This window comes from Leopardus geoffroyi, chromosome B4 (genome assembly GCF_018350155.1).
Source record: "Leopardus geoffroyi isolate Oge1 chromosome B4, O.geoffroyi_Oge1_pat1.0, whole genome shotgun sequence".
NCBI classification, from domain to species: domain Eukaryota; kingdom Metazoa; phylum Chordata; class Mammalia; order Carnivora; family Felidae; genus Leopardus; species Leopardus geoffroyi.
Window position 1 is genome coordinate 39,455,823 of NC_059341.1, and position 27,832 is coordinate 39,483,654.

A 27,832-nucleotide genomic window follows, 5' to 3' on the forward strand; every position below is an offset into this window, starting at 1 on the left:
AAAGAAATGTGTGTGCGTGTGTGTGTGTGCGCACACACACACGCACACACACGCACATGTATTAACCCTTGCATATACACATATTTATAAATATAACTATGTGTAACCATTTGTATGTACATTGAGTTAAACATGAGTTCCTACTTATGTCTCCAACTCTAATCTATTATCACATAGTGATAATGTTGATGTTGATCTTGATTATCTATAAATTCCAGTCCAACATTGGGAAACCTGGTTCCTGTCATCTGTAGTCCATTTATTTAGTCATCTGATTCCAGTGTATATGATGGCAGTATCAGAATTGTTAACCTCCCAGATATTTTATTTTATCTTCTCTCATGTTAAACATCTTCAATTCCTTTAACCATTTTAAGTTCAGCATCATCTTGCTCATTCTCCATCATTTCTAAGTCCATGATTTTCTTGTTTCATGAGAAATAACCAAAATCACTCTTCATTTTACAAAAGAGGAGAATGAGGTCTAGCACACACTTACCGTTGGCTTATACAAGGCACTGGTTTAAGCACTTTATGCATATGAACTCATTTAATACTTACAACAACCCTAGGAAGATGGTACTGTTATTATCTCCATATTACATGAAAAAAAAGGTTAATAACTTGCCCCAGGTTAAACAACTAATCAGTAGTGGAGCTGGGATTTAAAACTAAGGTCTGATTTCAGAGTTTGTCTGATCGTTCTTTTATGCCACATTGCTGCTAGAAGGGTCGGGTCTTTCTGAAATACTGCTCTGCATATGTAACTCCCAGCCTTACAAACTGTCAGTGATTCACTATTGCCCATTAGATAAAGATCACATATCTTACCTTAGCATTCAGTGCCTTCCACAATCCAGTGTACCCTCTGCTCCAGCTTACCCAGCATGAGCAGTGGAAACCCTCAGAGCATTCCCAGATATTGTCTCACCTAATGAACATGCTCTCTACCCTTCCTCCCAGTTAAAGCCCAGGCCAAGCGACACCCTTTCCACAAAGCCTCCTCACATCCACCTGGGAAGACTTTATTTACAGTGATCTCTTCCTTCTTTGTTGACACTCAATCTTCATGCCCTTTGTTTGGTATTTAGTTGTATTTTGTTAATATATTTTTTTCTGTCCAGTCTCCCCAACTTATTCTCAATGCTAGCTTGTCATTGTTGGTGATTGTTATAAGTTTTAGTCCCACAAACTTATTTGATGAGAAGTTGGGACTCTGAGATTTGTGACTGCAGTATTTTCTCAGATAGCATCATTGCCTTTTCAATAGACAATCAAATCCTGCATTAGTATATGTTAACGAATCAAATTAGTTTGGTGTAAGGCTATGAGACATGCTCTATGCAGCCCATTCTCCCTCAGAGCATGTCCCTATTCTAGGAGGTCAAGATGTACTATTCTAAATGGTTCCCTTCATTATAGCTCTGTAGAGTGCTTAGCTATGCTGGATGATATTAAAGTACTATACCCAGTTCCTACTTCAATGTGGCCAGTATACCAAATTTTATAGAAGTGGATCTGGCACCAGCTTGTCTCAGCTTTGGGTAAGTGTCATTCAGTTCCCTAAGAGAGGGCTGGAAGGAGGGAATCCATGAGTTCTGCTTCAAAGAGCAGAACCTAGATTCAAACTGTAGCCTGTTTTTGCCAAACTTGAGTCATTTCAGTGCCACCTTCTTGGTTTTGCCATATCTCCATAACACTCACACTTTGTTTTTGTTTTTGTCTTTGCCTTAAAGTTTAATATCATTTTACATAGTAACAACTACAAAATTGCAGGTTTAATGTGCTATAGTTTTTACGTGGATACTAAAGTAAATGCATAACCATTAGATAACTGTTATCTTGTATTATATACAATTATGTCACACACTTTCCTTGTGTGCTTGCCACCCTTTGGGGGACACAGCTCTGCTGTTTTGGTCTTTTTCCTCCAGACCCCTTTCTAGATGTGAAGTCTCTTCTGATCAATCACTGGTGTTCAGGCTGGTCTTCTGTATTCTAGTGGGTTCCACTAGGGCACCTTCAGAGCCACTCTGAGGGCATAAAGAGTCCCTTGGCAAGACTATGGGCATTTCCTTCTCTGTAGAAAGAACAGCTCAGCTTTTACTTCTTCCCCTGTCCAGGGTGCCTAATTAAGATTTTATTTGAAGAAAGGCTTCTATGGATTTTTAAAAAAAGTATGAAAACCATAGTAAAATTCAATCCAGGATAAGCACTGTGAGAAAGAACATTTGTTTCTATATGCATTCATTCGTACATTCATTCAGTACTTCTTGAGCCTCTCTTAGCTCTTCCTAGCTTTGGGGTCAGGAGAGCTGGCTTCAAGTGTATCTTGATTGTGATAATGAAGCAAAACATATGTCTCAACAGCTTGAGGTAATAGCATGCTAAGCACTATTCCAATACTGTTGTACTTGATCTAGGTTGAGTGTAAGCCTTTGGTTCAAGTCCAGAAGCCACCTCCCAAGATCAAGAACCTCAGAATGACTCGACTCTTGCCTAAGGTAGGAAGTGATACTTAGTGTGTTTTCTCTAGGGAAGGATGAGGATAGGTAGGATAGCTTCCCAGCTACAGGGTAGCTTTTCAGAGGCATTTTTGGTCACCTCAGCATAATATGATGCATATGCTCTATCCACATCACCATTGCCTCATCTCCACACAGTTTTAAATGTTGCTATTCACTAGATAGATAGATAGATAGATAGATAGACTACCTCTCATAATCAATAAATCAGTCAGTCAATGCATGGGGACAGGGGTCCAAGTGAGGTCAAATCAATAATGCAGAGGAGGTGGGAGCTTATATTGTACCAAGGAAGATGTAAATTATATAGCAGGAAGAACTGCCCCATATTATGGTGGTAAGATATTGAAATGATGATAATAATGGCTAACACTTATGGAATACTCTACATGAGTTGCCTCATTTACCTCACAAAACCCTTATGAGGTAGATCCCATTTTTGTCCCCATGGTAGTGAAGAGATAACTAAAACTTAAAGGAAGAGTTGTGTCACCCATTCAAGGTCTACATCTGTACGTGGTGGAGAAGGGATTCAAACCCACAGCCCATATGCTTTCCACTCTATTTTCTCTACAAGAGCTTTGAAAATAGATTTAGGCCTGTATTTGGTTTAGGCTCATTCTTGCTCTGGTGGGAAACCTGGGAGAAATGACTCCCTGAAGACATAGGTTTCTTGCCTGAGGCGTTTGTACCTTATCCACTTCCTTCTTATATAGAATACAAACACCAGCATTACTTCACTCCCTTTTGTGGATACCAAGGGGAAGAAGAACATGGTTAACCTCCCACACATCAGCAACAAAATCTTGCTAAAGCCACCCTTGATGTATCAGGTAAGTACAGGGCAATGGACCTGGCCCTGAGCAGGCAGGTTAAAGATGTGACTTCAGTCTACAACCAAGTTTATGAAGGCCTAGGATGGTGGGGAAAGCACAATGGCACCTGAATATTTGGGCTCTAGTCCTGTTCTCACCCCTTACAATGAATGCAAACCTTATCGAATAAATCACTGACCTTCTTTAATCAAAATGGGCTCTCTATAGGATTGTCATGAGGATTCTTTGTGAAAAGGAAGAATGAAATGTCTGATGTACAAATGGTAGAAGAATACAGAATAATTGTTTTCCTCCAGTGTCCCCTTTTTTTATGTAAGGGCCAAATGAGATGTGAGAAAGTGCCAAGTTAAAGAGGTATTATAGACACGTAAGTTCACGTGTTTGTGCCCTTGGTCAAGTCACTTTATCTAGTTAGGAACTGGCCTTCTCCAGAGCAGCAGTAAAACAACAACAACAACAACAACAAAACTATTCCATTTCTTCCTGCAGTAAGATGTCACTGGAGTAGTCAACTACACATGGTAATGTGCATGGGCCTCACAGAGAATCATGAGATTGATTCCTTTGAGAGGAAGATTGAGAAAACCTAATGTCTCATAATTACCATTTTCTCCATGGGAAGGAAGGAGAAGAGTCTGGCTGGATGTGGGTGTCCTTGGTCTGATAAATGATTTGTGACACCTCGGAGAAGTCTAAGCAGTCCTTTATTTCAAGTCTCTTTGTCTGGACAGGAGAATCAGACTCACAATCAGATGTCAGCTTCTGAGCTCAAGACTTCAGAAATGCCTTTCCATTCAAGCATTAAAACCCAAGATCCCAAGCCAGAGGAGAAACCACTAAGAAAGCACAAGGTGCCTCTGACAGCAGCAGGTATGTCTCTGGAGTGGTAGCAGAGTATAGTGGGGGCTGGTTCTAGATGGCCAAGGTGTCACAAGATGAACTGGGTGGGGAGGGCTAAGCTTCCAGGTGTTGGGCCAGAAAAATCACACATCAGTTTTTGGCCAGGAGCCTGACTTCTCACAAGGTTCATAGATTCATCCTCTATTAGAATTCAAAGGAGGAGAACCAATATCCACTATGCCGACACTATCCAATGCTTAGAGCTCTTTACTTGCAGCTTTGAAATTATTGTCCTTCTTCTTAAACAATCTCGGGAACCATCCATGACCACATCACTTCAGTTCTGAGCTAGTTCTGCCTTTACAGAGCTGATATCTGCTCCTAGTGCTCTTAGGTCATGGTTCTGTCTTCTGAGCTAAGAATATGCCATTTTCAGCTTTCACATGACTGCCCTTCACACAGGTTTTCTCTCTCATGTCTTTTTTCCTTCCAGCAGTTCCCTCTCCTACCCCACCTGCCCTCAGACCAAACACCAAACACCTGATGGGGTCTGGCAATCAGTGAGGGTTAGAGAAGAGTGAACACACATTCCTTCCTTGTAGTTGGAGGTACTCATTGACTTAGCTGCAGATTTGAGTGGGAATATCTCCTGGGCCCCTTTAAAGTTGCATTTAAACTACCTGTCAGATCCTTGAAGTCATTATAGTTTGCAAACCCTCCCAGGATAAACCATCTGTGTAGCCCCAAACCATATTAACTTGGAAACTGCTGCCATAACTACATACTATTATTGACACTAGGTTTATGTCTGGAATTTTTACCATGCTGCTGCAACTCCTAGCTTTTTGAGGTCTAAATTCTCCCTTTCCCTTCCCTTGTGTTTCCCTCCTGATTTGTTGAAATGAATATGACACCTTAGCATTTACCCTTTACATTTTTATCCTGTGAGATTAAAGACACATGATCCTTAGTAAGCCATCTAGTTGAGGAAAAGAGTGACTGACTCATAGCTGGAAGGGGTGCCATCATCAGCCCTCTGGGAAAATCCCCTTGTTGCCTCAACTGACAATGATAGTGTCTTTCACACAGAGGCCCTAAAGTTTTTTAAGAACCAGCTGTCTTCTTATGAACAAAGTGAGATCCTGGGCTACACGGAGCTGTGGTTCCTGGGGCTGGAAGCAAAGAAGCTCCACGTGACTCCTGAGTTCAGCAAAACGAGTTTTGATGATGAACATGGCTCCTATATGAAGGTGACAGGGGAGTAGATCATGGTATCTCCAGGGGCCTAGGGCTTGGGGACAAGAAGTAATCTGGAAAGGAAAAAAGTGTGGGGTATTTTATAGCATTTGGTGCCAATATACCTTGGACTAGGCATCCTGAAGGATTCTAGTAGGTTCTAAACCAAAGAAATGCCATGTTTAAAAATGGGAAATGGGAACATGCCATGTTTAAAAATGGGAAAACATGCAATTAATATAACAACTACTCTGCTAACAATACTGATTTCTCCAAGAGTATTTGGGGTAACAGATTTGCATCCTTGGCAAATTCCCACAAGCTCTTCTTGTGCACAAACCTGGACCCATTGGAAAGGCCAGACTCCATGGAATAAGATGCATTCTTCCCAGCATTCTCTTTTTTGGGTCTTCCATACAAGTCCACACATGGACCTCTTTCAATTTTATTTTAATTGCCATTTACTCACAACCAAAAAAAAAAAAAAAAAAAAAAAGTTCTTGTCACTGTAGCCCCTGGTCCCTAATGCTCAACTTTCTTCAGTTTTCCAAAGATGGATCCTAGCAAAGATGAATCTCTCCTCCTTTCTGATTGTATCTGAGAATTCCTCAGGACAGTGCCTCTTACCAGCCTGAAGGTGAAATCTGGGCGGTGAAAAGTGTCTCTTTTGCTTTGGAAAGAAATGTCCACTTCCAAAGATGTCCAGATGTGTGTGATACTTAGTCCATTAGGTTTTTGGGCTGCTGGGAATTTCCTTCTCTGGTCATTTTCTCACAACTCATTTACATTTAAAGGAGACAAGATTGGTCTGTGAGGCTTCATAGAAGAGACATACTTCTTAAGAGTATTTAGAGCTGTGTTTCTCAAACTTTACTATGTATACAAATTACCTAGGGATCTTGTTAAAAATGTGGGCTCTTATCCAGCAGGTGTGGGATGGGACCTGAGATTTTGCCTTTCTCAAAATCTGCCAGGTGATGTCCATGCTGCTGGTTCTTGGGCCACACTCTGAAAAGGATGAATTTAGAGTTTCTAGCACACATCCTCTATCTAGTGCCCTAGATAGAGGCCTAACATTTTTAGGCAAAGGATCCCTTTAGGAGTCTGACAAAAGCTATCAGTCCTCATCCCAGAAGAGGCACCCTGAACATACACAAAGTTTCAAAGAGGGATAGGTTAATAATGGATCCTTGGTCAAGAATCACCAATGTAAACCTTACCTCCAATTCACCCAGATATCCTTAACCCCTTCCCTGCCCACCCTCCTACCCGGGCATAGAATCTCTGGGAAATTCCCCAGCAATGCCAGCACTACCTTTAAGTTAATTCACTGAAACTCAGTTCCTCAGTCTTAAATCTTAGGCAGCTATGTTACTGGTGGAGGCAGGAAGGGGGATAACATATGCTCACTGTACACTCAAAATCTCCATCTTCATTACATTCTGCACATACAAATAGACAATTCACTGAGCCAAATTCCCAAACAAGCAGCCCACTGCATTCTCATTTCTATTCTGTCAGCAAGTGTTAATTGTTATTTATTGAGAGAGAAACTACCATGCTGGGGCATCTGCTAGACTCTGGAAATATGAAGGGAACAATAAAAATGAGTACAACTTGATCCTTGGCCTCAAGTGATGACAATCATTGTCAAAGTTGACATGTAGACAAATAATTATGATATATCCAAACTGGTGGCCTGTATAAAATATATACCAAATACCTTTACACCAGCATGTGCAGAACCTGTCCTTTTCCCTTTCCCTGTACATTTTTATGACAGACCTTTATAGGTGGAGTAGTCCACTTCCACATATTAGTAAAGTTGTACCTGTTCGTATTCATGATCTTGATTCCTGCTGTATGAACAAATCACCACCACAGAATCACAAGCACATCCTGAGAACTTGTACACAAACATTTGTCTTTCACCTGTCCCAAATTCATGGATGTAAAACTAGGAATCAGGGATTCTCAGAGCCTTAGAAGTTCTTTTTTATAAATAATAAATAAATAAATAAATAAATAAATAAATAAATAAATTTTTAAATTTACATCCAAGTTAGTTAGCATATAGTGCAACAATGATTTCAGGAGTAGATTCCTTAATGCCCCTTACCCATTTAGCCATTCCCCCTCCCACAACCCCTCCAACAGCCCTCTGTTTGTTCTCTATATTTAAGAGTCTCTTATGTTTTGTCCACCTCTCTGTTTTTATATTATTTTTGCTTCCCTTCCCTTATGTTCATCTATTTTGTATCTTAAATTCCTCATATGAGTGAAGACATATGATATTTGTCCTTTTCTGACTAATTTCACTTAACATAATACCCTCTAGTTCCATCCATGTAGTTGCAAATGGCAAGATTTCATTCTTTTTTGATTGCCAAGAAATACTCCATTGTGTGTGTGTGTGTGTGTGTGTGTGTGTACCACATCTTCTTTATCCATTCATCTGTTGATGGACATTTAGGCTTTTTCCATACATGCCTATTGTCAATAGCACTGCTATAAACATTGGGATGCATGTGCCCCTTCAAAACAGCACACCTGTATCCCTTGGATAAATACCTAGTAGTGCAATTGCTGGGTCATTGGGTAGTCCTATTTTTAATTTTTTGAAGAACCTCCATACTATTTTCCAGAGTGAGCCTTAGAGGTTCTTATCCAGAACCTTCAGTTACAGATGAGGGCACTCAGCTCAGAGTAAGTGACTTGTCTGAAAACACACAGATAAAGTCTTTTTAATTGAAGGTTTCCTGTTGCTGTGAATAAATACCTGTTCTCTAGTTTGCAGCCCATGAAGGGACATGGGTGATTCTGGGTCTTGGAAAATGCTCCTCCTCTTAGTTGAGAAAGAGTCTAGTTCTGTACTGCTAACTCCAAGTTAGAATTAAATCTGGATGAGTCAAGAGGAGAACCAGATCTTACCAGAAGGAGGCAGAGCAGACACGAAGCCTTCTCTGATTGGTGGAGACACATCAGGGGAAAGAAAGAGAACTTCCTCCACACTGAAGCTGCTGCTCAACTGCATTCAAGAATCAGGAAATGTCTAAACTGGAAGCGACCTTAGAGACACTTTCTTTAATCCTCTTGCTTTATGGGTTTCCACACATGTGGAAAACTAGAGGTGGTAGCAGGACTGGGACTAGAACCCAAGTTTTCTGAAGACCATCCAATGTTCTTTGGATGACAGATAGAATCTGTGGGATTTTCCTGGCACCACATGTGGAGCCTGGGATCTAGGCAACAACCTAACCACTGCAGCAGCAATGAGAGGAGGGTGGGAGTTGCACCAATGCCTGGCAGTTCAGAAAGTTCCCTCTAGGAGTCAGCCCTTAGCTGACTCAGGGGCCCCAGTGTGAGGGAAGTCCCAGAGTTTATGGCTCTGTTCCTCACTCTGGCCTGGCTTCTGCAGGTCCTGCATGACCACATTGCCTACCGCTATGAGGTTTTGGAGATGATCGGGAAAGGGTCCTTTGGACAGGTGGCCAAGTGCTTGGATCACAAAAATAATGAGTTGGTGGCCTTGAAGATCATCAGGAACAAGAAGAGGTGTGGCTTGGCAGATGGCATAGACCATGGTGGGCGGGGGTGGGGGTGGGGGGTTGCCTGCATGACTCTGGCCCCTTCATAATGCCAACCCTTCCTGACTCTGCCTTTTCTTCTGATCTTCCTCATCTTTTTCCTCTTTCTCTCTCTACCTATCTGATTCCACGATGGGGCAAAGAGGGGGCAAGAGTGTGGAGCTTTTAGTGCTTTCTGCCCCTCTGGACAGTCTTGCTGGGGAGATGGGGAGAGGCTCGGGAAAGGGGCTTACTGCTGCAGCATGACATAACACTGTGTCCTCTCTCCCCATTGTCTGCCCTCCCTGCCACTCCCTGACCCCTTCAGATTTCACCACCAGGCACTGGTGGAGCTGAAGATCCTGGAGGCTCTCAGAAGGAAGGACAAAGACAACACCTACAATGTGGTGCACATGAAAGACTTTTTCTATTTTCGCAATCATCTCTGCATCACCTTTGAACTCTTGGGGTCAGCTGCTTTTCCTCTTTAATTCATTTTCTTTTGAAAAGTTGCTTAAATTGACAGAAGAAAAACTTTGAGGTCAGAACACTAGGTTTTTCTGGGTGTGAATATTTAATGACTAGAGTGGACACAATGGCCACTCAGTTATCTAGAAAGCCAAGGAGCAAAGAGCTGGACCTAAAGCTACCCATCTCACCCTATCCCTCAGTCATGCTTGTCAACTGCCAGCATACCCAGGCTGTGCTGCACAAGCTCTGGGTGACAAACTGGGTGACATAACCAATACAAGGTCTCTGCCCTCAAGACTGAAACTTAGATATGTTGAAAGGGACTGTCCTCGTCCATGTCTCCACTCACTGGCTTTATAATCCTGTGGTGCAGTGGTTGGAAACCAAGGGGACAGGCAGCTAGCTTCTCAGCATAGGGAAAGAACTATGATTTTGAGAAAATAAGGATACAAGCAGATATTTTGGGGCAGGGAACAGAACCTGACTGAAATAGACTGGCATCACCTTGCTGAATATTGGAACTGGAAGGGTGTGCTAATTGGAAGGGCATGCTAGTTTGATTACTTTCTCTCTGAGAAGACCGTATTTCACAATCTGAACAAAACCAGAAACCCAGAGTGCATTTAGCAAAGGGGGATAATTGGGGTAGGCTCTCAGAGGCCCAGTGTTATGGGATTCACTGAGCTGGTAGCCTGGGGCTCCCAGGACACCATTGCTGTCAGTGAAATTCTGGGAACCAGCTAAATTTGAGTCAGAAGGAAGGATGACACCCTTCTCAACATCTCTGATGAGTGCAGAACGTGCTCTGCTTTCCAGTAGGCAGAGATGAGTTATCTTCCATGCGTCAAAATGGACAAGCCAGGCTGCCTAGAAAGGCACAGTACACAGTTAGATGCCATTGTTCTTAAAAGAGCCCTGAGAGGTCGGGAGAGGCAGGTGTGCAGAGGGAGAATCCAAAGACCAAAGGGGCTGGGAGTTTCCCAGGGTCACACAGCCAGTCAGGATGAGGCTGGAGCTTCACATCTTCTCTGTACCCCTCAAGAATGAACAGCTTCCTAAATACTGCCAGTGTTAGAGAAGGCTTAGGAATGGAAGATTGGAAACTAGGAAGAAGTTGATGCAGAGTTGTTTCTGGATCATGTCCTTTCTTTCCCACCTCTCCCCAAATCACTGAGGTTTGCAGAGTCACAAACTAGCAGCCGTGGATACGCTTTTCTTGTTAAAATGCTTTGCATTTGTTTCCAACATTTGTAAGTCAGGATATTTCATATAATAGAGCAGACTTCCATACAGTAGTGCAGGCTTCTGCCTGTCTAAAAACTTTAGGGTAATCTAGCAAAAGTAAACCCTGTCAGATGGGACCAAGCAGCCAGGCTCACTTTAGATAGGGTCGGGCTTCTCCATTTTGCCTCAGCCCCCATCTGCCCACTCTCTTTTTCCCTTACTTGTCAGGAACCTGATGTCTTTAGATAGCCTTGTCAATTTGGGGCAGGAGTGGCCACTTTGTTGGGTGTTGGACTTTCTAGGTCCCTTCCAAGGGCCTAAGAAGCTATGAATATTTCAGAAGTTTGGTCCAACCTTTTAACACCCACATGTGTAACAAAGTGGTTTAATGACCTTGCCACATAAGAAACAAGGGGACATCAGAGAGGCCAGCACAGTTGGGCTTCACATTGGATCCACCATGTATCAAAGGGAAAATTGAGGTTATACGACACAAAAGTCTTGCCTCCTGGTCTGAGACTTGCCTACTACCAGAGGGAAATCAAGTGATATGGGATGGTTTGCGGGTTCAAAGTAAGTATTATACCTTTTGCACTGATACATACACATCACTCTCTCTCTTTTCCAGAATCAACTTGTATGAGCTGATGAAGAATAATAGCTTTCAAGGCTTCAGTCTGTCAATAGTTCGGCGCTTCACCCTCTCTGTTTTGAAGTGTTTGCAAATGCTTTATGTAGAGAAAATCATTCACTGTGATCTCAAGCCTGTGAGTACAAGCTCTGTCCTGTCAAGGGAGCTGTTTCCCACCCTCAGAAACTTCCCTGTTCTATTCTCCAGTGGAAACTGGGAAGCTGTTTGGCCAAGGTTTCAGGGTGAAAGCCAAGCAGTTATGTTTATACGTTATGTAAACCAAGAATGATGCAGTAAAGATTAAGGGACAGGTATCAAGGCAACGCAGAGAGATGTGGCATCACCGAGACAGGAAGGAACAGGAAGGTCTGAAGGCTTTCCTATGAAAGGCTTAAGGGTGTACAGAGATGTTTTATGCAGAGAGATGGAGCACTGCTGTACTAAATCCTGACTCTGTCCCTTCTACTCTGAAGTGGTCTTAAGGGTACAGCAAATCTCTGACCACTTCCTCCATTCCAAAAGGATGTGCCCTTCTCACAGGTCCTGCTGGCATTCTGTACTTAGCTCTACTATTGCACTGGTTGCTATGTAGGAATGGTTTCTTTATCTTCCACTGACTGCAAGCTCCCCCAAGGTCAGAGACCATGTCTTCTCACCATTTTATTCCCAGGCTCTGACATGGTACCTGACAATAATAATGGTAGGCAACAAATTAATGCTTGTTAGGAGAATTAATGATTGCAAACTGGAGGAGTACAGGTAGCTAGGGGAAAGGTATAAGAGTGTGAAAATGTGGGGTCAGGAACTGGTTCCAGAAACAGCATGACCCTCACAAATATTTAAATATCCCTTAACATTTCCTCATTCCCTTCTCCTCACCCACCCCAAAAATTTTTGAGTTTTTAATTTTAATTCCAGTATAGTTAACATACAGTGGTATATTAGTTTCAAATATACAATGTATTGATTCAACAATTCTATATATTACTCAGTGCTTATCATGATAATTGTGCTCTTTAATCCCCATCCCCTATTTCACCCATCCCCCTCCACCTCCTCTCTGGTAACCTTCAGTATGTTCTCTATAGTTAACAGCCTGTTTCTTGGTCTCTCTCTCTCTCTCTCTCTCTCTCTCTCCTTTCCCTTTGCTCATTAGTTTTGTTTCGTAAATTCCACATATGAGTGAAATCATATGATATATGTCTTTCTCTAACTGACTTATTTCACTTAGCATTTTACTTTCTAGTTCCATCTATGTTGTTGCAAATGGCAAGATTTCATTCTTTTTTATAGCTGAATAATATTGTATTGCTTATATATACACATCTTCTTTATCCACTCAGCTTCCATAATTTGACTGTTGTGAATGATGCTGCTATAAACATAGGGGTGCATGTATCCCTTTGAATTAGTGTTTTTGTATTTTGGGGGTAAATACACAGTAGTGCAATTAGTGGATCATAAAGCAGTTCTATCTTTAATTCTTTGGAGAAACTCATCAGGTAAATGTGAGATATTTTTAAAATTAAATATTGACAAGATAGGGTTGTTCTTTCAGGGGTTACTGGTCGAGTCTCACAGGATAGTGATACATTGATTTATTCTCCATATTCAAGTTTTGCAGCTTCAAAGGGTTACAACATCCATGGTCTTTGGGCTTAGGGTACTGACTCTTACTAAGGAAATTGACATGACATAATAGGTTTACTTGAGAAATAGTAACCTAGAATATATGTGCCCAGTAGAAAAGTACACATGCAACCAGGAGAGTGCTTGATGTGTGTAGATCAAGAATCAGGGAGTTAATTCTTATGTACTCAAAGGTTAGTTTCAATGACCTGTGATGCATCCATCCCTTCTATAGAGCTGTTTCTGTCAATATGGTAGGAAGGCCTGCCCCATTTAGTTAAGGAGACTTTCCATTGGGATGCAGACACACTGGAAATGTCTGCTTCTTAAACACTTGCTGATTGAATTCTTCAAGTTATATAGATATTGTCTAGAAAAGATATTATGGACTAAGTTTGTACTTTCTTAATTTGTGGTGCCAGAGGCTTTAGACCAAGCCTGCTATGCCATAGCAATAAAGTTAAGGAACTCAGTAAGCAAGCAATTCATCTGATATTCATAATCGTCAATCCATCTGATATTGAGATCCATGAAGCCATGACTGGGACTTTAATCTTCTAGCCTTTAGGTAGTACCTCTGCTTGCTTAACCATGACTCTCCTGGGATGTTGGTTTCACATTGCCCCCGAAGTTAGCAAAAGAATCACAACTCGAATTAAATTATTGCCCTTTTTTTTGGTCCATTACTGACATATCAGTATGTTGGTGGAGCACTTAATGGAAACATTAAATTGTCAGTGATATTTCTGAGACCTTATGCAAGCAAGGGATAGAACCAGGTGCCAAGGAGAGAAAAATAAACCACAGTGTTCAGGAATTACACATTGTATATGCAGAAAGAGACAAAATCTATGCAAAAGAAATACTTCAAAGCAGCAAATACTGAGTCCAAACAAGAGGTGCAGACCACAAATTGAATAGGAAGTCAGAGGAATGGGGAGAACATGGTGTTTGGAGAAGGCATGGGAGGAGGCCCACTTGGAGGTGGTCACATTTTGAACTGGGTCCCAGAAGATGGCAGGCATTCAGGTAAACAGAGTGTGTAGAGCAACGTTTTTAAAACCTAACTATGTCTTTCTTCTTCTCTCTAGGAGAATATAGTGTTATACCAAAAGGGCCAAGTCTCTGTTAAGGTCATTGACTTTGGATCAAGTTGTTATGAACACCAGAAAGGTAAGCCCATTCTGGCCCCTTTGTCTGAACTTTTCTAATGTGAGTTCTTTCCCTTACTGAAACAGTACTTCCCACGCGAGGTCACCTGGGTTGTAGCCTGGGCTCTGTCACAACAATTGCAAGAATGATTTTGGACAAGGTGCTTCACTTCTCTAAGTTTCCTGATCTACAAAATGAGAAGATCGGACTCAAATACCATAAGGGTCCTTTGCAGCACTCAGATTCTGTGAATCTGGAATTATCCTAGTGCTTTGGGTCCCCAAACTAACAAGATGTATATCTGAATCACTTGAGGCCTCTAAAAAATTACAGCTCCCAGGGCCTCACCCCAGATGCACCGAACCTAAATTTCTGGGGGAACACCCAGGGGTCTGATTTTAGAGTACACAGCCATTCTGAGGTTTGGGATTCACTGCCCTAGGCTCTGTAGACTATATTTTTTCCAGGTTAGAATCCAGAAAGCATCCCTGGAGCACATTTGCATAAACTTCACTGAACTTGATTTAAGTGTCTCTTCTTTTGACTTTTATCAAATTTGATGGCAAGAACATGTACCATTTAACAAACACTTAGAGTATCTTCTGTGTGTCTGTTACTGTTCTGGGCACAGGAACAACAAAATAAACCCAACATGTTCTGTGCTCTGCTTGCTTACAGTTCAGCGGAAGAAACAAAGATATAGGTAATATGACAGGTACAGTGATTACAAATATGTACAGACTGGGTTAAGGGCCCACCAAAGAGGGACTTTGGGACCAGCTTTCATGGTGGCAGGGGATATCAGAGGACCCTCTTCATCAGAGGCTGAAAAAAACCCCTGAAAGATGGCTGTTTCCAAATATTTTGCAGCACTACTTTTGAAGACACATGTTCTTTACATAAATTTATGTATGGAACCCCAAAGAAATTCCAGCTAGAAAACAATATGCCTCCCACAAAGCACTCATCTGCTTACTCTTCTCAGCTACAAAAGCATGCAGCCTCTTGTCTTGGCTGCCAGGATGCTCCAAATGGAATTTATAATGATCCTATCCTTATTTCAGATACTCATTTCCCCTTTAGATATTTTCTGACTTCCTTTTATCTTTATTTTAGCCAGTATAGACTCAAACATCCCGAGCTCAAATCCCAGCTCTGCCACTTACAGCTTACTGACTCTAATTACTTCTTGAATCTTTGTATGCCTCAGTTTTCTCATTTTTAGATGGGAACAATAATAGTACCTGCTTCATAGGGTTGTTGTAAGGACTGAAAGGGTTCTCTGTACAAAGCACTTGGAATAGTGCCTGGCACATGTTAAGGATTATATAACTGTTCATTAAATCAATTTTTAAAGAACTATGCTGTGCGTATATGTACTTTGATTGCAAAGTACATCAAATCCATTTTGGAAGCAGGCAGAGTATAAAAGTCATTTTTATTATGTATTTATTTTTTAATGGCTATTTACTTATTTTTGAGAGAGAGAGAGAGAGAGAGAGAGAGAGCACAAATGGAGGGGCACAGAGAAAGGGAGACAGAGAATCCCAAGCAGGCTCTGCACTGTCAGCACAGAGCCTGATGTGGGGCTCAAACCCACGAACTATGAGATCATGACCTGAGCTGAAACCAAGAGTTGGATGCTTAACCAACTGAGCCACCCAAGCACCCCTATCTTTATTGTATTTTAAATCACAAAATTATTACCTGTTTTCTCTAACCAATGCAGACAACAGAGAAGTGACTGCAGAATCCCTGTCCCGCCCCTATAACAGCATGTGGAAATCACTATAATGTCCCGTTTCTCCTACCACTGTAAAATCTAGGCTCCCCACAGTACTGTCTTCTTCTGCTGGCTTCATTTGCTCAGATTTTGTTGGGGTCTTCCTTCTATACTTTATGCAATGCACATAATATATTCAATACACATTAGAAGAGTCTGCATTTTGTATTTCTTTTTCCATTTTAATATGCCTCTTCCCTTGCCAAATCACAATACTTTCAGAAAGTTTCTACCCCAGGGGCACCTGGGTGGCTCAGTCGGTTGGGTGTCCAACTTCAGCTCAGGTCATGATCTCACAGTTCATGGGTTTGAGCCCCACGTCGGGCTCTGTGCTGTCAACTCAGAGCCTGGAGCCTGCTTCCGATTCTGTGTCTCCCTCTCTCTCTCTCTCTCCCCTCCTCCGCTCATGCTCTGTCTCTCTCCATCTCAAAAATAAATAAACATTTTTTAAAAATAAAAAAAAGAAAGTTTCTACCCCAAATTCACATGATAGTTGAAAATTTAGCTTTATATTAATTTTAAGTTTATTTATTTATTTTGAGAGATGAGATTAAATATGCAGTGTGACTCAGATGTGCTGGTTGGCTGTACTTCCATCTCCCTGCCAAGCTGAGAGAGTGAAAAGTGGTAGGGAGTGTTAGTTATCCTGGGCCCTCACATGAGAAGGTGCCCTGGAGGAGCGTGTTTCGGAGAAGAGGATTTTACATGATGGCTCTCTTTCTTTGCTCACAGTATATACCTATATCCAAAGCCGGTTCTACAGATCCCCAGAAGTGATTCTAGGCCATCCCTACAACATGGCCATTGATATGTGGAGCCTGGGCTGCATCATGGCTGAGTTGTACACGGGCTACCCTCTGTTTCCTGGGGAGAATGAAGTAGAGCAGCTAGCCTGCATCATGGAGGTGAGGAGGAGGACTGAGGTCCCACAGGGTGGTCAGCTTACACTCTGAAACATGGTGCTGCATCAGACTCGCTGTAGGGCAGTGGCCTGAATACTTCCTATTGCTGTTGGATGTTCTCTAAAATATTTTTGGAATTACGTGCCCCTCTGTACATTTTTGAGTTGACACCTAGCATTTTTATCATAAATTTAAATAGTTGCAGAGGATGAAATTTCCAGCATATTGTGAATAGTGACATTTTATTTATTTATTTATTTATCATTAACAATTTTTTTAATTCCAGTATAATTAACATACAGCGCTATATTAGTTTCAGGTATACAATGTAGTGATTCAACATATTTCTCAGTGTTCACCATGATAAGTGTATTCTTTTTTAAAAAAAATTTTTTTTTCAACGTTTATTTATTTTTGGGACAGAGAGAGACAGAGCATGAACGGGGGAGGGGCAGAGAGAGAGGGAGATACAGAATCGGAAACAGGCTCCAGGCTCTGAGCCATCAGCCCAGAGCCCGACGCGGGGCTCGAACTCACTGACCGCGAGATCGTGACCTGGCTGAAGTCGGACGCTTAACCGACTGCGCCACCCAGGCGCCCCGATAAGTGTATTCTTAATCCCCTTCACCTATTTCATCCATTCCCCTTCCCACCTCCCCTCTGGTAGCCATCAATTTATCCTCTATAGTTAAGAGTCTGTTTTTGTTTTTTGTTTTTGTTTTGTCTCTACTTTCTTTGTTAATTTGTTTTGATTTTTAAATTCCAAAAATAAGTGAAATCATATGGTATTTGTCTTTCTCTGATTTATTTCACTTAGCATTATACTCTCTAGCTCCATCTATGTTGTTGCAAATGTCAAGATTTCATTCTTTTTATGGCTGAATAATATTCCATTATACACACACACGCACACACACACACACACACACACATATATATGTATATATCTCACATCTTTATCCATTCATCTCTTGATGGACACTTGGGCTGCTTCCATAATTTGGCTGTTGTAAATAATGCTGCAATAATCATCAAAGGGGTGCATGTATCCCTTTGAATTAGTATCTTTGTATTCTTTGGGTAAGTACCCAGTAGTGGAAATACTGGATCTGTGGTAATTCTATTGTTAATGTTTTGGGGAATCTTCAAACTGTTTTCCACAGTGGCTCCACCAGCTTACATTCCCACCAATAGGGCATGGTGGTTCCTTTTTCTCAACATCCTTGTCCACACCTATTGTTCCTTGAGTTTTTCATTTTAGCCATTCTAACAGGTATGGGTGATATCTCATTGTGGTTTTGATTTGCATTTCCTTGATGATAAGTGATGTTGAGCATCTTTTCATGTGTCTGTTGGCCACCTATAGGTCTTCTTCGTTGAAATGTCTGTTCATGTCTTCTGCCCATTTTTAATTGGATTATTTGGTTTTTGGGTGTTGAGTTGTAAAAATTTTTTATATATTTTTGGATACTAACTCTTTATCAGATATGTCATTTGCAAATGTCTTTTCCAATTCAGTACATTATCTTTTAGTTGTTGTAGTTCCAATATTTTATTTTTGCTTTTGTTTCCCTTGCCTCAGGAGACATATCTAGAAAAATGTTGCTATAGCTGATGTCAGATAAATTATTGCCTGTGCTCTCTTCTAGGATTTTTATGGTTATAGGTCTCCCATTTAGGTCTTTTATCCATTTTGAGTTTATTTTTGTGTATGGTGTAAGAAAGTGGTCCAGTCTCATTCTTTTGTATGTTGCTGTCCAGTTTTCCCGATTCCATTTGTTGAAATGACTTTTTCTCATTACATATTCTTTCCTACTTTCTCAAAGACTAATTGATCATATAGTTATGGATTTACCTCTGGGCTTTCTATTTGGTTCTATTGATCCATGTGTCTATGTTTGTGCCTGTACCATACTGTTTTGATTACTACAATTTTGTAGTATATCTTGAAATCTGGGATTGTGATACCTCCAGGTTCATTCTGCTTTTTCAAGAGTGCTTTGGCTATTCAGGGTCTTCTGTGAGTTCCATACAAATTTTAGGATTATTTGTTCTAATTCTGTGAAAAATGCTGTTGATGTTTTGATAGGAATTACATTCTGTGCATTGCTTTGGGTAGTATGGACATTTTAACAATATTTATTCTCCCAATCCATGAACATGGAATATCTTTTTTGTGTCATCTTCAATTTCTTTCACCAATGTTTTATAGTTTTTAGAGTACAGGCCTTTCACCTCCTTGGTTAAGTTTATTCCTAGGTATTTTATTATTTTTGGTGCAATTGTAATTGCAACTGTTTTCTTAATTTCTCTTTCAGCTAGAATAGTGACATTTTAAAATTAAACTGTTATACCAGCCTTTCAAATATGCTCGGAAGAATCTAAAAACCAAAGATGACACCTATCCAAATCTATATATTGTTCAGTCATTAGTCATTCATTATCCTAACTTTCTGGGAAGAATATCTTCCAATAAGAAGGCTTTACTAAGGCTCATTGTATATTATTTATCGTATATTTTTCTTAAAGTCTTCTTGTTATGGAAGATAAAACAGGAGAAAATAACCCTAAAAAATGGAAATTTCACATTTTACTATTATATCAGTAAACAAAGATATTTTGACTGTGAACAAAGATCTATCTAATTTCCCTGTTTGTTTTTTCTGTCTCTGTTCTCTCTCTCTCTCTCTCTCTCTCTCTCTCTCTTTCTCTCTCCATGTATATATTTATGTTACTCTATTTAATTATCTGTCTGTCCACCCATCAATCCAAAAATTCTATTTTCTAGATTGCCTCAAAGTTATAGGTGCTCAGAGGGATACACACACACCCTTGAGAATTAGTAAACATAGTTTCATTTCATGATTGAAAATAATAAGTATTAAAATAATTTAGGTAATTGGGGCACCTGGATGGCTCAGTCAGTTAAGTGTTCGACTCTTGATTTCGGCTCAAGTCATGATCTCATAGTTTGTGAGTTCGAGCCCTACATTGGTGTCTGTGCTGACAGTGTGGAGCCTGCTTGGGACTCTCTCTCTCTCTCTCTCTCTCCCTCTGTCTCTGCCCCTCCCCTGGTCGTTCTCTCTCTCTCTCTCTTTCAAAATAAATAAACATTAAAAAATAATTTAGGTAATAATAACGTTTACACTTTTCTTTTCAAGAAGATATTTTGTCAAATAGTAGACTGATGCCCATCTGGTGATTTCCACCTCCTTTTCTCCTCCTCCCTTCCCAGGGAGGTCATTCCTTAATTCAAGGGTGGCTAGCATGTACACTGGTTTATTTATTCTGACAATGAGATCTGGCTGCCATCTAGAGTGGCCTACCTCTAGTTGGTGCTAATGCTTATTTAGAATAACATGGCTAATATTGATCCTTAGGATACTGAAACAGCCCTAAATTAGGAGTCAGAAGATCCATGCTCTGGGCCTTTTTGCCACTGACTTGAGGTTATCACTTAATATCCTCGGGTCCTTGTCTGTAGAAGCAAAGTTTGGCCAAAGTCCCACCAGCTCTAATGTGTGAGTCCACAAGAGTGAACCCACTGCATTGTATTTGTTGAAGGTGCTGGGCCTGCCACCAACCCACTTCATTCAGACAGCCTCCAGGAGACAGACATTTTTTGGTAAGTCCCCAGGTCTAAATCTCTTTCTCCCATTGTGATGATGAGCTTTTACAGACCTTGAAGATATCTTCCATACTCTAAACCCCATTTAGTTCTCTTCCCATGGCTCCATCCCAAAGGGCAAGCTGTGATTGGGAGTTTCTGTTAGAAAAGTAAAAAGATGCTGAGAAGTGGTACCAGAAAGCATGATGGAGATAGGATGGGGCAGTCACATTGCAAAGGAGGTCTTGGCATAAAAATAACCAGGTTCCTGTTCAGAAAATCTATCAGCAGATCTTGAAAACTTGAAATATTATAATTATGTCATCTCCTGTAAATTCTCCTTATGTCTGCAAGCAGTTTCCCCTTTCACACTATGTACTGTTCAGGGAAATCAAAAAGCAGAAGCTTCTTTTCCAGAAGAGTGGGAAATTTCTTTGTTATATAAATAATGGAGCATTTCTTTCCTGCTGAAATTCTCTTAAATCCCCGTATCTTTAGTATGCCAGGATCATTGAAACTTGGCTATGAAATGGGTAAATAAAGGTTGTCAGAACAGTTTGGCTGTGGGTATGTTGTGGCTTGCCAGTTATGTGGAGGACATCTGCCTAATTGTTGGAATTAAGCCTCATCGATGGCCCCATGCTGTTTCCAGGCTCTGGATTTTCTGACCCTCTGCCTTTCTATTTGATTGGTGCTGTACAATGTGGACAGGTCCAACTGAGGCAGGGTTTCCAGGGCACTATGCACCACAAAGATGAACTCAGTCCCATATCTAAAATCCTTTTAAAGAATCACAAGAACCTAAGGGATTCTTATGGAAAAAAAAAAAAAAAAAAAAAAAAAAAGAAAGCCATAGTGAAATGGAAGTTCAGCCACATGGAGCGAAGCCAGATGTGAGGGAAAAGGGACTCCACAATTAGGGGCTCTGCGCCATCTGGAATGACATTTCTGACCAGCCATTCTTGTCAGGTCAATTTACAGGCTTATATTGGCTGTGGAATCTCCATCACTCTTAGCCATCTCACATCTTATTTCCACCCAAGAGGGCCCCCCAAAAATTTGGGGGGGAATCCTCTACTTTCTTTAACTTGCCCCATCAACAAAAGAGTTAAAGATACCCTAATGGGGGATCCTTCTGGACTCAAATGTTTTAGTCATGTTAGTGATGAGTCAGTATACACTGGTTCAATCATGTGGGGGGTTAAAATGTAGTCTCCATCTGCACAATTTGGTAAAAAACCACTGCCACAGCTACAGGCTCCCTGGCCCCTTTTCCAGGACTCATTGGACTCTGTGATCCAGAAACTAAAATTTTAAGGCCTGGCAAGCAGACCTCATGATCTTGTTTCAGTGCCAAAGATGTCATCCTTTCTGATTGGTCAGTCCCATGCCACTCCAATGGTTAAATCGTTGAGATGTCACCTTGTAGTCAGAGCTTTGAAGACCTTCCCTTTGGGCATGATCAGTGTTCTGGTTGCTTTAGAACAGTGCCCATGCACTAACACTTCTTCTAGAGCAGTCTGATGGCTAGGTAGGAAGATCTGGCTGGCTTGTTTGTATAACTTATACATAGAGCAATGGAATTGGTCTTTTAACCCCAAATATATTTTTCCTATCCACCATATTTAATTCAGCCTTTTGGATTTCAAAGGATTTAGGGAAAGAAAAGTAGGGATATTGGTGTTCCCTGTGGCTAGATAAGACATTGTGGGAAGGGTCACGTCTTAAGCCCATAACACTGAAGTCAAAATTATAGTGGGGGGCACTAAAAGGAAAGTAATATAAGGCATGGTAAGAGGGTCTGGTTCATAGAGTACTGATTTTTACCGTCAGCATTGAGGCTTTAAAATAATGATGTGTTTTTGGTGGCAACATCCACATATCTTCACTTCCTGCATAAGAAAGGGCTTTATTGGGAGCTGCATCCTCTTCAGTGTTTCCCAAACTTTATCTGATTATAAGAATCAGAGCTGGGGAGGAGAGCCTGGGTGGCTCAGTCTGTTGAGCATCTGACTCTTGATTTCTGCTCAGATCATGATCTCATGGTTCATGAGATTGAGCCCCACATGGGGCACTGTGCTGACAGCATGGGGTCTGCTTGGGATTCTCTCTTCCCTTTCTCTCTGTGTCCCCTTACACCCTAAAAATAAACTTAAAAAAGAAAAGAATCAGTTAGGAACTTGGCAAAAATGCTAATTCCCATTATCTTCCTATATAACCTATGATATAGCAGATTTGAGGTGGAACTCAAGAGTCAGTTTCTAACAACAGCTCTTTGTGATTCTTATGATAAAGTAAGTTGGAGAAACAATATGTTCACCTCAATTCTTGGCTCTCCCTTGCCCATATTTGGGCTGCCAAAAGCTCCTCAAACCCCAGCAACTTGTAGTTTATATGTTTGATTAGCAGAAAGTGATGTTGCCTCAAGGGTAGTAAGCTACTTAGATGCTCCAGGCTGCAAAAAGGAGATGGAGATAATAATTAAATATTGGGGAGTGTCAGAGCAATGAGAAAAACTTGAACAAGAAAAGCAATTACATACTGACAACTTCATGAGCTGTTATTTTTATAAGCCTGTGAGCCTGATTCTTCAGTCATTTGTAAAAAGAGAACTATAAGATCAAATGGGAGTACTAGTGCCACAGTAAAAAAGGAAATGGGGTTTGAACAAAGGAAATGGGGTTTATATGAGTTCACAAGACCTATATACCCTGTGCAATGTCCCCAATTTATTTTTATGTCTGTAGATACACATGCCCACGTATGTGTATATACACATTTGTGGTTTCTTCTAGGAATTCAGTATGAGAAGATGTTCTTTTTGAGGACCCACAAATTGTATTGATTACAAAAGTAATAGAAGGGCTTCACTATACACCTTCCAGAATGCCCATCATGTGAACCCCACTGAGTTTTTGTGAGAATTCAGTTTAGTATGCAAAGTGTATGTATCTGTTCATGTCCATCCTTATGCAGATTTACAAGGTATGAGCAAAAGTGGTCTTTTCTGAACATGCACACCAGAGTATAGATATCCAGATGAGTGGCCTCACCTTCAAAGCACTGCACAGAGCATTTTAGGGAAACCTCTGGAGATGTCTTCAGGGCTTCTTTTCAGGCATGACAAATACCTTTGGTAAGGGTTTTAATCAGTGAAAAATGACTGAAGAAAAGAGACTTCCAGACTGTGTCTTAAGCAACAAACCAAGTTTGGTGATTCCAACTTATGGACAAAATTTTGATGTGACTATAGAAAGTAATGAGATTTATTTGCTTGTGAGTTCTGAAAGCAGATGATTCTCCTACAATAACTTTCTTGTTATACTTTAGGCATATCCCAAATTCTCATTTTATTGGGCTAGTGAGAAAGGAGAGAGGACATAGAAAATCCAAGAATAGACAACATCTTTTTCTGTTCAGAGCTGATGTTTTTGTCACTTTATATTTATTATTATTATATTATCATTATCATTATTATTTTACCTTGGTTAATGTTAAACCATTTAAGTCATTTGATTTGGGGAAGAGGAGGCAGGAAGGAGGCTCAGAACATACTGGATAGTAGGGAGTATTGTCTGTAAAGGTTAATTGCATTCACTGGATAATCTACATGTGGTTCTTTCCGTCTGACTGAGACTGAGGGCATGTTCGTGTGTATGGGAGGGTATGGTATAGGACTGAGATAGAGCTGCAAAGACCATTCCAAGAAGCAGCATGGTTGAGTAAAAAGCTGTGATGTGACCAATGGATATTAACACCTGGAACTAAACACAGAATGTTGTATCTCCAAAGATTCCAAAGGTTTTCCTAAAAATATGACCAACAACAGGGGGAGAAAAAGATACCCAGATTCCAAGGATCTCACGATGGTGCTGAAAACCTACGATGCCAGCTTCCTGGACTTTCTCAGAAGATGTTTGGTGTGAGTTTGTCATGGTGTCTTCCTCTAGGTGTCCTCTTAAACACTGTACTTTCCCACTCATTTGCTGGTGAAAGTCTGGGACTGGGACACAGTTATAAAATAATAATAAACACTGACCATAGAGCTTGAAGTCTATATAATGCTTTCCCTCATCAGACTGCTCTCTTCCCTTCCTGTGTGATTAGCAAGTACATGATTTGCTTAATTTTGAGATGTGGAGTCTGAGGCTCAAACAGTGACTTGCCCTGGATTACAGTGTGTGGGTAGAACTTGCCTTCTTGGCTTCCAACTGCTGGGCAGCAAGGTGTAGGCAAGTTCCGAATAGCTTTTGCTTCATGAACTGAAGTCAACCTCCTCTATGTTGTAACTGTTTACATACATACCCAGTGTATGTCTCTGGTTCCCTCCCTATTTCCCTAGGAAATAAAGCCTAAATCCTCTTTGTATTAAGGAATTAGGGAAAGGGGTTATCTATAAACCATTTATTTTGTACAGCTTTTACAAACCTATATGCTTATTTTGACTCTGAGAAATTAGGTTCTGTACTTCAGTCAAGTCACAGTGAAAAAAAGACCAGTAAAAAAAGCACTCAGAGCAGTGCCTAATTTAGAAGGTGTTTAGAACATGTTAGCTCTTGTCATTATTTTAAAAGAGGTTTTGCAAGTGTGTTTCCACTGAATGGCAAATAGATTAGCTGCATGATATTTGATAAGTCATTGTCTCTCTGTGGGCTTTAGTTTCCTTTTCTGCATAATACAGGTGTTCCTAAGGTGCCTTCTAGTTATATCAGTCCTATAAGTGTTTAGCATTTTTAGAGACCATAGGTCTATGGCCTCTCATTCTTCCAGTGGGATGGAGTAATTTTAGCAAAATACTCTTCTGGCATTTGTGCACTAGCTCAGCGGATAAGCCGTCAAGTACTTCTGAAGGTTGGGGGTCATGCTACTCATCTGTAGAATGGAGATAGAGAAGGATCCTGTACTCCGTCATTATCTCCATGTCACCACCCACTGCCAGCTTCTTGCTGAGGCTATAAAATGAATGTGCTTTAACAAATGACAAAAACTCACTACTGAGACTGAGGTGAATTATCCATAAACCCCAGCCATTCAGAACACAGCTCAGAACCAAGAAAGAAATTATTTTCTTTTTTAGAGCAAAGGGCTGGCTGTTCACAACTTGCAAGGAGCAGTCATGCTAATGGGCCCTTATCTGATCTTCCTTTTTCTTTCCCTTCTTCTTCTTCTTCTTCTTTTTACTAATTAGCAAATTTTTGGAATGAGAGACTAGAAGTTTTGAGTCAAATTTAAGAGAGGTAAATGTAAAGTCCTGTGGGGAGTTGTAGCTTAACAGCAGTTCATTTGAAAAAGAACTGGGAGATTGAGTTGTTTATGAGCGTGATGAGTCTACAATATTAATGCCATCTACCTTCAGTTAAAAGCTATCCCCAGCATGGTGGACACCAGTAAGACAATAGCTGGAATTTCCTATGCAGGAAGCTGGCAACCATATCATATGAGCAACACTTAGTAGCAATGTAAATGTTTTTGGATAGTTGGAGGATTGTAACATAAAATACAGGTGGGTTGTCCCATTCTCTATACAGTGGCCCCCCCTTACCCGCAGTTTCACTTTCCGTGGTTTCAGTTACTCACAGTCAACCGTGGTCCAGAGGCAGATGATCCTCCTTCTGACATCTCGTCAGAAGGTCATTGGTAGCCTAGCACTACATCACACTGCCTGTGTCATTCACCTCACTTCATCCCATCACATATGCATTTTATCATCTCACATCATAAGAAGGGTGAGTATGACACTAGAAGATGTTTTGAGAGGAAGAGACCACATTCACATAATTTTTCTTATAGTATATTATTATACTTATTCTATTATTAGTTATTGTTGTGAATCTCTTACTGTGCCTAATTTATAAATTAAGTTTTATCATAGGTATGTGTATAGGAAAACACATAGTATATACAGATGTTTGTGCTGTCCAGTTTCATGCATCCATTGGGGGTGGAATGTATTACCCCATGGAGAAGGGGGGGACTACTGTAATGTTAGTAGGTAGAATTAGAATCTGGGTCTGTTATTAGTGTGCAAGTTCCCGGGAAGTGTAAATTTAGGCTCATTTAAAATGAAGCATTTTTAAAGAATTAGTTTTATCAATACTGGAATAGCTAATTATGTGAGTAAGTGCCTTGTCACTAAAAATACTCAAGAATAGCAAGATGAACCCATAACCAGTGAAGAAATTGAATCAGTTATCAAAAATCTCCCAACAGATAAGAGTCCAGGACCAGATGGCTTCCCAGGGGAGTTCTACCAGACATTTAAAGCAGAGATAATACCTATCCTTCTCAAGCTATTCCAAACAATAGAAAGGGAAGGAAAACTTCCAGACTCATTCTATGAAGGCAGTATTATTTTGATCCCTAAACCAGACAGAGACCCAGTAAAAAAAGAGAACTATAGGCCAATATCCCTGATGAATATGGATGCAAAAATTCTCAATAAGATATTAGCAAATCGAATTCAACAGCATATAAAAAGAATTATTCACCATGATCAAGTGGGATTCATTCCTGGGATGCAGGGCTGGTTCAACATTCACAAATCAATCAACGTGATACATCACATTAATAAAAGAAAAGATAAGAACGATATGATCCTGTCAATTGATGCAGAAAAAGCATTTGACAAAATTCAGCATCCTTTCTTAATAAAAACCCTTGAGAAAGTTGGGATAGAAGGAACATACTTAAACATCACAAAAGCCATTTATGAAAAGCCCACAGCTAACATCATCCTCAATGGTGAAAAACTGAGAGCTTTTTCCCTAAGATCAGGAACACGACAGGGATGTCCACTCTTATCGCTGTTGTTTAACATAGTGTTGGAAGTTCTAGCATCAGCAATCAGACAACAAAAGGAAATCAAAGGCATCAAAACTGGCAAAGATGAAGTCAACCTTTCACTTTTTGCAGATGACATGATATTATACATGGAAAATCCGATAGACTCCACCAAAAGTCTGCTAGAACTGATACATGAATTCAGCAAAGTTGCAGGATACAAAATCAATGTACAGAAACCAGTTGCATTCTTATACACTAATAATGAAGAAACAGGAAGACAAATAAATTGATCCCATTCACAATTGCATCAAGAGCATAAAATACCTAGGAATAAATCTAACCAAAGATGTAAAAGATCTGTATGCTGAAAACTATAGAAAGCTTATGAAGGAAATTGAAGATGTAAAGAAGTGGAAAAAACATTCCGTGCTCATGGGTTGGAAGAATAAATATTGTTAAAATGTCAATACTACCCAAAGCTATCTACACATTCAATGCAATCCCAATCAAAATTGCACCAGCATTCTTCTTGAAGCTAGAACAAGCAATCCTAAAATTCACATGGAACCACAAAAGGCCCTGAATAGCCAAAGTAATTTTGAAGAAGAAGGCCAAAGCAGGAGGCATCACAATCCCAGACTTTAGCC

General features: G+C 40.5%; 1 protein-coding gene across 5 annotated transcripts in view; it reads left to right on the forward strand.

The window, feature by feature from the left end:
* DYRK4 (dual specificity tyrosine phosphorylation regulated kinase 4) overlaps nucleotides 1-27,832 on the forward strand; it is a 52,459-nt gene that overhangs the window by 21,401 nt on the left and 3,226 nt on the right. For 2 of the 5 annotated variants that reach the window (XM_045466888.1, XM_045466887.1), the window contains 11 exons: nucleotides 2,424-2,504; nucleotides 3,242-3,358; nucleotides 4,093-4,231; nucleotides 5,291-5,451; nucleotides 8,856-8,992; nucleotides 9,332-9,472; nucleotides 11,327-11,465; nucleotides 14,050-14,131; nucleotides 16,626-16,798; nucleotides 20,360-20,420; nucleotides 24,195-24,324. In XM_045466888.1, coding sequence (XP_045322844.1) covers nucleotides 2,424-2,504; nucleotides 3,242-3,358; nucleotides 4,093-4,231; nucleotides 5,291-5,451; nucleotides 8,856-8,992; nucleotides 9,332-9,472; nucleotides 11,327-11,465; nucleotides 14,050-14,131; nucleotides 16,626-16,798; nucleotides 20,360-20,420; nucleotides 24,195-24,324 — 1,361 coding nt within the window. Of the gene's footprint in view, nucleotides 1-2,423; nucleotides 2,505-3,241; nucleotides 3,359-4,092; nucleotides 4,232-5,290; nucleotides 5,452-8,855; nucleotides 8,993-9,331; nucleotides 9,473-11,326; nucleotides 11,466-14,049; nucleotides 14,132-16,625; nucleotides 16,799-20,359; nucleotides 20,421-24,194; nucleotides 24,325-25,971; nucleotides 26,129-27,832 lie in introns of all 5 variants that reach the window. The other 3 variants (XM_045466891.1, XM_045466889.1, XM_045466890.1) reach the window with 3 other exon arrangements.